An 11,251-nucleotide genomic window follows, 5' to 3' on the forward strand; every position below is an offset into this window, starting at 1 on the left:
AAACAAAAATTAAAATTAGTTAGCGTAAAACGTTATCAAGCGTGTGTGCTTTATGTTTTCATTTGACCGCTTCTGTTTCGCTTTTTGCGCGGTACGTGGTATTTTCAATCAGGCATTCCCGACAGACGCATACAAACAGTGCGTCACTATACTTGACCACCGTGGGGAAGTACGCCATTTTGGCTCAAACAAAGTCAGCTATATTTTATCCCCGTTAAGATGATATAAGTTGTTTTCGTGGGGTTTTTTTCTGTTAAAAATCTACAGGGCATGACTTTGCTTTCCACAAGTTAACGTTTGATGCAAGTGTAACATTTTCTCGTTTTTAGAGCGTGCACGCAGTTAGTAATGATTAAAAGTCACAGCTGAGCTGTACTGTAAGCCAAGCTAACTTAACATTTAGCTGTGCTGTTGCTGTTTGTTGTGACTGTGTGTGCAATGGGTGGCTGCTCCGCTCCAAACTGCTCCAATTCAACCAGCATAGGCAAGCAGCTGTTTCGGTTCCCCAAAGACCCTGTGCGGAAGAAGAAATGGGTGGTGAACTGTCGACGGGACTTTGAACCAACTCCTCACTCCAGACTCTGTCAAGTAAGTTTACAACATAGTAATAGAAAAAAAGTAGAACCAAATCTAAACAGACTAGAATCATGGATTAATTGAATAAATAGAATTAGGATTTATATATTTATTCACCGGATAATTATCTTCTGAGTTCAGCTAATTGTCAATCTTTAACCTTTTGTCATAATATCTATAATTCATGTCTTTTGGTTTTTCATTATTTTGATTCAGTGTATGTCTTCTTTGCACTTGCTTCATTTCTTTAAGGACCATTTTGAGCAGAGCCAGTTTGAGGAAATAGCCAGGTCTCCAGCTGGGGGGAAGAAGCTGAAACCTAATGCTATCCCCACTCTGTTCAATGTTGGAGAACCTCCCTACCCCGCATTCACGGTTCCCTACATCCTGCACCCTTTGAAACCTGAGCCAGGTACTGGAAATCTAAGGTGTAAAGTTGCTCTGGATCCTTTTTACTCTGATTAGAATTGAATTCAATGGATGGATTTTTGGTGAACTACAAAATGCTTGCTGTGTATGAAAGGTCATGACACTTACTGTATAGTTGTCTGTTATCTCTTACTTTTCACATCATGAACTGCTGTAGAAAGCATTTTTATTGGAAAATACAGTAAAAACAGCCCAACAACACATTGCACATAAGCAGTGTTGTCTGGTTGCTCGTAAATGTAGATGAGCATTTTGCAGAAAAAATAGAAATGTTTGTCTCAACAGAAAAACCCAGAAGTTCTATGTACAGTTATTGCTCCATGTCTGCAGAAATATTTAAGAAGATATCTTCTTGTTTGGATGTTTTTCTACTCTAGTTCTCAGAAATTTAATTCCACTTTTTTCCCTTGTGTTTTGGTGTAGTGGAGAAGGAGCTGAATTTCGGGGATCATGGCTATGCCAGACGCACCCCTTTGCCTGGCTTAGAGGAGGAAGATGCGGACAGAACATCTGAAGATCAGCAGCCCTGCACACATTGCCAGCTGCTTAGGAAACAGCTGGAGCAGGAGATGCAACACACTGCAAGGCTACAGAAAGAGGTAGGACAGCTGATGACTTCCCCTGCAAATCAAAGCCTGGTCTGTTGGGCTTCTTTTTTTTTTTTTTGGAGAGCATTGTAAGGTTTTATTGCGTTATGCAAATTATTATGAAAGTTGTTACAAAATAATGAGTGTTATGTGCAATAAAATGGCCCAAACTAACCATACACTCCTGTTTCTGTCAGGCTGAAGAGATGAAGAAGCGTCTTTATCGACTTGACCGGCTTGAAAAGGGTCTTCAGAATTTTCTGTATGAGGATCAGATCCGAGCCCTGTCACTCACCAAACGCTCCCGACGTGCTGTCTGGTCTCCGGAGACAATCCTGAAAGCCCGGAATATCCGCTGTGCAGTTGGCACCAAGGGGTACGAGTACCTGAGAGAGATTGGTTACCCGTTACCCTCCTATAGGACTCTGTGTAACCGTTTGGAGACTAAGATCATGGTGACGACTGATATGAGCTGCGAGGAGCTGGCAGAGCTAGGCCTGGGGCTCATGGCCACCTGCGACAGTCCCCCTGAAGTTGGAGATAATGATGAGGAAGAACTGATAGGTGTTTTGTCTTCTTAGCAGTTTGTGTGAATTGCTAAAGACTAAAGCTGAATTATTGTGCTTTGTATCTCCTCCTTGAATGACTTGACGTGAATTTGCTTTTGTTATGTCAACTGGTTGCACTCTCAAATGCTTATATGCGTGTGATCAGCTGATAAGAGATGCTCAGGCTAGCCTACAGTTTTACTTGTAGTATTTTCTCCCCACCCTGCTGTTATCCCATCTAGAATCAGATACAGATTTTTTTTTTTCAGGTCCCTGATGCCAAAGAGGTATTGATAAAAATATAAGCTTTGGTGTTGGTGCGTGGCATTAAGAGAATCTATTTGAAACAGCTTAAATCTCAGCTTCCTTTAGCTTGACTAAAATGCAGAATAGGTGCTCGGCAAAATCCAACTACCATCATGAGACCAGAGGTGGTAGGGGAAACAGTGAAGCTTATTACAAGTGAAACAAGACTTTCCACCAGAAGACTGCATTTCCTGCTTTGGAGCTAGATGTTTACTAATGAGTTCAACATAGGGGAAGATTGGGTTAAAATCAAGTGAGCCCTTAACAATGATAAGCATACACATTGAGACGTGGGGCTAAGAGTATAGTGTGCATTAAAATCTGATATGTCATGAGTTGTTAAACAATTCTCGATATAAAAGCAACTGAGAGCAACGAGCACCAAAAGCAAAGGACACTGATACGGCAGAACAGCAGGAAACAGGGATGGACCTCTGAAAATGCTGACCCACTGTGAGCTTGAACATGTGCAGAGCATGTGTACCATGTAGCTTGTTACTGATTGTAGTTGAGAATTGTTTAGAGGAGTCATTTGCGCAAACCCTGACAAGTTTGATGCTTGTGTTTTTAAAGTCAAGTGTCTCTGAGCTTGGCTGATATTTCCTGGCTCTGTTTACATGTATAATAAAATTAGCATTTGGAATATTTAACTTTATTTAAGTTTCATATAGACACATCTCATTACAGAGTGTTCCCTCGACATTGTGATTTTTTTTTTTTCTTATTTATTTTCAATCTTTTTGTTTTGGTTTGTTTTTTGTTTTTTTGGGTGGGATGTAAAGCACATGATTTATGTCTTTAACCATAACATGGGTTTAGTATCAAACTATATTGTTCAATCATACCTCTCCAGTTTAAGCATTAATAAAACTGAATTTCTGTACCTTATTTTGGTCACATGTACACAACTGAGACCCTCGCTGTTTTTCAAGAAGGTTCCAAAAACGATGTATGGAAAAGGAAATAAGAGTAAATCCTGCACTGGTGAATAACCTAATTTTGCACTACAGTGTAAATTTCACTCTGAGAATTTCCCCTTTGCTCTGTTTTGAAGTGTTCAAATTTTCTGGATAGTTTAAGTCAACCTCAAAATTTATACAGAAGCTTGAATATATACATACTTCAACTAATATTTTATTAAATGTCCCTTAGCAAGTTGTACCTCAACCAGACAGCTTTGGTAGCTGTTTCCATTGGTACGGACATGACTTTTAATCCACAAATTGTCGATACTGTTGAGTGTTTTGGGAAGGCCATTCTGGCAGCTTAATGTTGGCCTGCTTTGTGTGTTTGAGATCATGTCATGTTGGAACAACCAATTATGTCCATGTTTCAACCGTCTAGCTGTTAATTTGTGATGTTGAGACTCCAATACATTTGGGTCCATTTGGAGGCAGTCCTCTCTCATTATTCGGTCCACTTTGTGCAAAGTACCAGTACCACTGGCAGTAAAACAAACCCAGAGGATGATGCTACCATCACCATACTTCACCACTGGTACAATGTTCTTAAGTTGAAAGTCTCTCCTTTACTCCTCCAAACATACCTCTTGTCACTGAGGCCAACAGGCTCAGCCTTTGTCTTGTCTTACCATAAAACCTTTCTGCAGAAAGCCTCCATTTCTCATTCATGAGTGAGGCTCAAGTTGCTGATTTTGAAGCAGAGGCTTCTTTCTTGGTTGGCATCCACTCCCATGGCAATGTAAAAATCTCTCCTCTGTGCACAGTGACCCCGGTGTTCCAGCAGTTCCCAGTTCATAGCAAATGCGAACATTAGTGGTTCTTAACCAGTTTCCTCTCATTTGAGGGGGACAGTTTAGGTCTACTATCAGACCTTAACAAAGCAGTCGACCAACTTCTACTTTTGATAGTTGTTTGCGAGGTTATTATAGTTCACTTAAACTAGATGTGGAAACACACTTAACAATTTTATTAACTGAAACAGAAATAAAAACTTGCAAAAAAAGATTAAAGTAACATGATTTTGTGAATTTGGAAAACTAGCTAAAATATAAATAAAAAAAACAGGAAAATACTTAGTTTTGGTACGTTACTGGTAAAACTCGACTATTGAGGTATTGGATGGAGGTCTGTGGGTTTTTTTGTGATACTCATTTTCCTAAATCTTGCCTCTGATATATACCCTTTATACAATAATAACAAAAAAGACTACAAAAACTAATAAAAACTCAATTAAATTAAAAGCGAAAAGTTAAAATAAAAATAAAACCTAATTTATAAAATACATAACTATAATACCTGAGTTCCTGAGACCTTCTGGCCAATACAGTAAACATTACCTTTGTACACCGGCAAAGAGAAACTCCCAGTTGTGCTCAATTATGATCCCCAACAAGAAGTCGAAAGACATTGTAGAACCTTGAGCAATACTTATTAAAAGATTTAAATGAATGCATGTATCTATTTGAGCCTGTATGTATAATTTTGATCCTGTGTGGATCAGAGAAAATCCAATAAATTTAAACTTGTGCACCGGAATCTTTTTTTTCTAAAAGTCATTAAGGTAATGCTGTAACTGTAAGATCATCCGTATAACAGTTCAAAGAAGTCGTTAAAAGCCCCAAATGACTATGACATTCATGCTCATGAGTGGATGGAAACTTCTGACTGCAGCTATACACGTTCTCCATGTCAGGCAGCTCACAGTAACAGTTAACATTGGATGCTAGAATAAAAATGAAAGCATATTAATTTACTAGTGATAAAACTTAAACCCAAGTCTCATTAAATCCCATTGTTGTAACTTAATCTCAGGTCATGTGTGTTACTTTTCCCCACATAAAACAAACAGCTACCCAGGTTGGACTTTGAGCAAATCGGTAACATAAAAGCCAATATATTTATTTACATTGCAACTGGCTTGTTAACCTTCAATGGCAAGAAAACTTTAAGTCAGTGTAAACAGATGATCTTGTATTTTTCTACATTTTTGAAGATTAACCATCAACTTTGCAAAGTTCACACAAAGCATGGTCTTCGTGCTCATCCCTATTTATTGATCAAACAGCTCTTTTTAGTAAATTTTTTCAAGTTGAGTCTTTCATGTTGATTATCACTGATTTTTGGCCTTTGAGCTCTTTCTTAAATGGTGCCCTGTGTTTGTCATGGTGGCATTCACCTTTGCACACTCTAAAGCTTGGCTCGCATAGGTAGGTAACTATGATTGAGCAGCTGAAAAACTGCATGTTTACTGTGTTCACCAGCTTTTTATAGTGTAATGTGGAGTTAACATCTGATATTTAACACCACACACAAAGTACAACAGAGGTGGGTGGTAATGTTTTCGGTTTTAAAGAGTAAGAGTGGGCTCAGTAAAAACCTTTGGATACCCTTGTAGCACCAAGGGTAGATTTCATTCTCAAGGAAAGTCTGCACTAAATCTCACTCATCGTAACTAAATCTAAATTATCCAAATATTATTTTTACATTTTTTCTCAAAACCACATGATCTTCACATAGTGCTACAGCCTAGATGAGTCCGTGCTATAGCCTAGAAGTCGAATTACCAAAAATGTGCAGGGAATCGAGGAACCATGAATATCATGTTTCATATCGGTCCACTCAATAGTTATAACCACCTAATCAATAACTGCTTGTTCAGTCAACAAGGTAACCAGAATTTTGTGGTAGTCCATTAAATTAATAAAGAGTGTGATTTTACTCAAATTTACTTGCATTCAAATAAAGTCCTTTGTTTAGTTTCTCTCTCTCACACATACACTCTCTCTCTCTCCCCCCTCTCCTTCTGTCTCTGTCTCTGTTTGATTTGGGGGAAGTGCTAGTCAGCCTCAAAGGCTTTAAAAACAACAGGGGTTTACTGTCTGCATGTGTGGGTCGCAGAACAGAGAAAGAGAAAAGGTAAGATCATCTTTTTGGGCTTAAAGTGTTTGTTTTTAAGGCTTTAAGTCTTTTGTTCTGAAGGTCAAACATATTAACTATTGTAGGGGTGTATTTTGTGGAATTCCAACTAATGCAGTTTAACCACAGAGATCTGTTCCTGTCTTGTACACTTTAATACTTGTTATACATCTAAACATTTAAATTAGGAGAGGAAAAGAAATGGCGACCCGAAAAGGCTTTAATTATCTAACAAAAGTGATCCAGATCACGTTGAAACAGAGAGACAGTACACTCTGAGTCTGTCTCTGTCTGTCTTTGCTTTGATGCTTGCATGTTCTCCATGTGCCCCAAAATACCTCTGTGCCCGCTGTTTACCCCGGCTCTTTTTGCAGATTATCTTCGCATGTAAAGACAGACACAATGATGTTTTGCTCTTTTAATTATTTTTGGATCAGACTGAGCGCTACTGATTGAACCCCAGACTGCCTAGTCTGCATGTGCTATCTCCTTTTCCCTGACTTTGTGCCACAAAGCCTTGGAAAAGATTTTTTCTCTTCACTTCTTCACATCAGGTGCAAAAAAATTGTTGTTTTTGTTTTTTCAATTATTGCACAATGTCTTTCTTGTCAGGTAGATACAGTCCAGGCTGCCAGGGAGAGACAATGGGCTCTCTCTTGATGTTGTGGCTGTTCGCAGCATTGCCAGGCCTGCTGTGGGCCTCACACAGCACTCTGATTGTGGAGGGGGACAATGATGCCTCCAGGATCTGCAAACCTGCCCCCCAGTGGGACATTAAGGGATATGCACCCATGCGAGACCTGTTGGGAAACGTGGCTGTGGTGGCGCTGCTGAAGGCTGCCTGACAGTTCTGCCTCAGGCAGGCATCCAAGTAAGAAAGTTGTAATAGTTAAAACTCCTATTTTTAAGTTTTATTTTGAAGAGTAAACCCATTAACCAGTTGTATGTATTTTTTTACTGGCTTCTTAATAATACAATTTTCTCTATAGTCTTGTTATTTTCTGAAACACTATTTCCCGATAGTCCTCAAATTTGTATTTTAGTTTAAAAAAAGTCATTTTAAATAGACTTCTAGATAGCATTTTGTTAAAGGAAAAACAGAAAAGGAATCCACACCATCTTTATACAGACCTTAAATTTCTCATGTGTTTACTGAAATTGCTCGGATACAACATTACAGTATACCAATATTAACAATATAAGAAGAATTATGTATTATTAGACCATATAATCCGAGCTGATTTTTTTGTCTTATTTTGAAGAGTAAAATTAAGAAAAATGTAAAACAAACATGATCTTTGTACAAAAGGTGTTCTTGTGGAGAGACAGTTGCTCAGAATTCCTCTTATAAGCCTCTGAACATGATTCTGCTGCACAATTAGTGTAGTAAAGATTTATCATCCTTTTATTTTTTTTCTCTTAAAACTTGAAGACAGACAAGCCCTCCGTGTTCCTTGAGTCGAGGCTTTGACGTCCTGTGATTCTAGAAAAACCTTTTCCAACTGTCCAGATTAACAGCGATGTGAGATTATACCCAGCTCTCTATCTTCTCTTCCATCTGTTCATCCGTAGAATTGGAGGCCTGCGTGATAGGCTGAATCGCAGCAACATGACTGAGGTGTCTTTCATAATAGTAAATGAGCGTGACGCTCATTCCAGAGCAATGTATTGGGAGCTGAAGAGAAGTGCTCCCACCGGGGTCCCCGTGTTTCAGCAGCAACCTCTTCAAAATGACGTGTGGGAGGCTCTGGACGGAGACAAAGATGACTTCCTGGTTTATGACAGGTGAGATGAACCTGCCCTCATGACATTTACCTCATATTTTTGATTTTATTTAGGGCAAAACACTTTAAATGTTTGAACTTTGCTTTAAATCATGCATGTGAACGGTTACATAGATAGCAGGACTTAAAACAGGGTAATGTAGATAATGGTATGATGTGTACATGAAGGAGTAGAGGAGAGAACATGTATAAAACCCCATGCAGACGGAAAAAGTTGTTCTTCCTTTAGTTCCACACACATTTCATATTTATATGCATCATGTGGACGTTATGAATTTGAGTTTCAATTCTCCCTCTCTTTCTGCTTCATTTTCTCCAGGTGTGGTCTCCTCACCTTTCATATAGTGATGCCTTACAGTTTTCTGCATCACCCATTCGTAGAGGCTGCAATCAGAGCAACTTATCAGAAAAATATCTGTAACTGCACTGTGAGTGATCAGTGGAAAAATGTGTGCGAAATGAATGAAGTCCAATGTTATAGTTCACAGAACTAATCAACAGACCCGGGCGTACCCCGTCATTTATCCTATGACATCTGGGATGAATGGATGCATGGAAGGATGGATGGATGAAGGAATGGAAGGATAGATGGATGAAGGAATGGAAGGATGGATGGATGGAAAGATGGGTAGATGGTTGGATGAATGGATGGATGAATGAATTCATGGAACGATAGATAGATGTATGAATGAAAGTATGGATGGATGGATGGATGGATGGATGGATGGATGGATGGATGGATGGTTTAATGAATGAATGGATGGATGGATGGTTTAATGAATGAATGGATGGATGGATGGATGGATGGATGAACTGAAGGATGAATGGATGGATGGTTGGACGGATGGATGGATCGTTGGATGAATGGAGGAATGAATGAATGAATGAATGAATGAATGAATGAATGAATGAATGGAAGGATAGATAGATGGATCAATGGATGGATAGATGGATGACTGGATGGGTGGATGACTAGATGGATGGATGAATGGATGGAAGGATGGATGAATGGATGGAAAGATGGGTGGATGGTTGGATGAAAGGATGGAAGGATGGATGGATGACTAGATTGGTGGATGAATGGATGCCTGAATGGATGGATGAATGAATGAATGGATGGAGGGATGGATAAACTACACAATATTTTTATGTTCTGTAATGTTTCCTTTTCATAGTGAGGAACTGGCAAGGAATTGTTGGTCAGCTTCACATTAACTTGACTGGGATTTATTGGTAGATTGGCCTCTTGTAGTTAGTTGAGTTGTCTTGAGTTGGCCCTAAATATTGGGAATAAAACTGGTTTGATTGAAAAAAAAAAACAGGAAAAAGTAGAAATTGGGTTTTAAGAACAGCAGAGCATTTCACAGAAATGAGGCTGACTAAAAACAAGGTAGAGATTATTAATCAGAAACATTAGCTAATGTTAATGATAGCTAATAGCAAGTTGATAACATTTTACTACATCAGTGTTGTGCCATTACTTCAATATGCTGCCGCCAAGTGGCCGAAATAAATGTGACAATTGTGAGTGTGATGCTTTAACTCAAGAATAATGAGTTAAAGCGTGTGTGTGACTGTGTATTCCTCTTTTCCAGCATAATTCTACTTCATCTGTCGGTGGTAACAACATCAGAAAGAATGGCACAGCTCAGCTTGTTGACGAAGGTTCAGAAGTGGCAGACACAGCTTCTGGAGGGACTCACCACCACCACAACCATCATCATGATGACCCCCCCTCTCATCAACACCACCACGATCAACATTCCAGTCACCAGAATCAGTCGCTACATCAGCAGGATCAGGGTGATTCTACTTCTCATCACCACCACCACCATTCCCCCCATCAGCAGCACCAACATGATCATTAATCTGGCAGCAGCACTGATAACTAACATTTGTAATTTGCTTTAGTGTAGTTTGATTAGAATCTGAATGTTTTTTGTGCATTTTTATTTTATTGTATTGTCTAATTAAGCAGTGATTATACTGTGGTTTGTCTCCTGGCATTTCCACACTCCACATCTCTGTGTGGATAAAGTAACCATTCTCCACCATCTCCTCACATTAATGAAGTCCGCAGTGTAAAAGCTGCTTGCAGAAAACTGTGGATGGATGTGTGTGGTGAGATGGGATGGATCAAGAGTTACTGTCACCCACACAGAGCCAGGGGAGGGTGTGCAATGCTGCTGAGCAAACCTCTGTCAGATTACTGTTTAAAGGGGATATTACTACCATTAATAGCATGATTCATGATGAATATTTGTAGTGATTTGTGTGTGCTAATTGTTCTTTGCTGCAACTTTTCATTTAAGGAATACAGGAGGTTATTTAAAACTGAGTATACTAATCATATGTAATTATTAGACACTGTGTTGCATGTAGAAGACATTCATAGTATTCGCTTCTGTTTGACCCACCTTATCCACTACAGGCTTAGCCCACACTGTTATTCACTGCATGTTTGCTGTGTGACTCATGTTTCTTCTTATGAATTCAGAGTGTGGAAAGAAACTATAAATTGTTTTGTTTAAAAAAGCAGATATAGAGACCAAGTGATTTTTATTAAAAATTAACATTAAAATTGACTCTTCTGTCTTACGTCTATGGTATGTGTCCTTTTTAACTTTAGTAATTACAAAAACCTGGCAGTAGCAAGGCAGTGTTAAATGGATTCAATTAATTTAGTTTAACTTCTTCTTTTCCCTTAAACCAGTGGTCTGTTGCTAGTTATGTAGACACCGAGTGATTTATTATTTTATCTATTAAGTGAAAATTCAAGCTGTATATTGAATTTATTTGACATTTTGTATGATACATTTTGTATCCTATGATTTGTATCCTATGCTCCTATGATACATTTTGTATCATAGGAGCAGAATCGTCTTCTGCTCCTCTGTCATGTGGTGTCCCACAGGGCTCAATTTTAGGGCCACTGCTCTTTTCTCTGTATCTACTGCCTCTGGGTTCTATCCTTAGAAGGCATGGGATCTCATTTCACTGTTATGCCGATGACTGCCAAATTTATTTGACACTAAAACGCAAGGATGCCATCTCCATAAAACCTCTCTTGACATGTCTAGATGACATTAAAGCTTGGTTGGCTCGAAACTTTTTAAATTTTAATAAAAAGAAAACAGAAGTGT

General features: G+C 38.8%; 2 protein-coding genes across 3 annotated transcripts; both read left to right on the forward strand.

Annotated features, from left to right (window-relative positions):
- Window positions 1-130: 130 nt before the first annotated feature.
- LOC147308984 (uncharacterized) lies at window positions 131-4,944 on the forward strand. The gene is made up of 4 exons (XM_086272185.1): window positions 131-588; window positions 829-988; window positions 1,429-1,604; window positions 1,790-4,944. The coding sequence occupies exons 1-4, from the start codon at window positions 439-441 to the stop codon at window positions 2,171-2,173; spliced, it is 870 nt and encodes a 289-aa protein (XP_086128311.1). The 5' UTR covers window positions 131-438; the 3' UTR covers window positions 2,174-4,944.
- A 1,280-nt stretch (window positions 4,945-6,224) lies between these two features.
- Window positions 6,225-10,706, forward strand: selenop2 (selenoprotein P2). Of its 2 annotated transcripts, none has more exons than XM_086272125.1 (5): window positions 6,225-6,324; window positions 6,937-7,195; window positions 7,897-8,109; window positions 8,428-8,536; window positions 9,704-10,706. In XM_086272125.1, the coding sequence occupies exons 2-5, from the start codon at window positions 6,969-6,971 to the stop codon at window positions 9,974-9,976; spliced, it is 822 nt and encodes a 273-aa protein (XP_086128251.1). In that variant the 5' UTR covers window positions 6,225-6,324; window positions 6,937-6,968; the 3' UTR covers window positions 9,977-10,706. The 2 variants fall into 2 exon arrangements, with proteins under 2 accessions (XP_086128251.1, XP_086128252.1); XM_086272126.1 differs by having other exon boundaries at window positions 6,243-6,324; window positions 6,941-7,195.
- The last annotated feature ends 545 nt before the right edge of the window (window positions 10,707-11,251 follow it).

The sequence above is a fragment of the Aulonocara sp. 'chitande type north' Nkhata Bay genome, linkage group LG18, assembly GCF_057382095.1.
Source record: "Aulonocara sp. 'chitande type north' Nkhata Bay isolate Kocher_YH1m ecotype deep benthic linkage group LG18, A_spYH_male_GT1.1, whole genome shotgun sequence".
In the NCBI taxonomy this organism is placed as follows: domain Eukaryota; kingdom Metazoa; phylum Chordata; class Actinopteri; order Cichliformes; family Cichlidae; genus Aulonocara; species Aulonocara sp. 'chitande type north' Nkhata Bay.

What these genes read in the sequence shown, in the direction of transcription:
- LOC147308984 (XM_086272185.1), top strand. Translation starts at nt 439, where the DNA reads ATGGGTGGCTGCTCCGCTCCAAACTGCTCCAATTCAACCAGCATAGGC. An exon ending in CTCACTCCAGACTCTGTCAA is followed by an intron (nt 589 to 828) that starts GTAAGTTTACAA and finishes CATTTCTTTAAG; the next exon opens with GACCATTTTGAGCAGAGCCA. An exon ending in CCCTTTGAAACCTGAGCCAG is followed by an intron (nt 989 to 1,428) that starts GTACTGGAAATC and finishes GTTTTGGTGTAG; the next exon opens with TGGAGAAGGAGCTGAATTTC.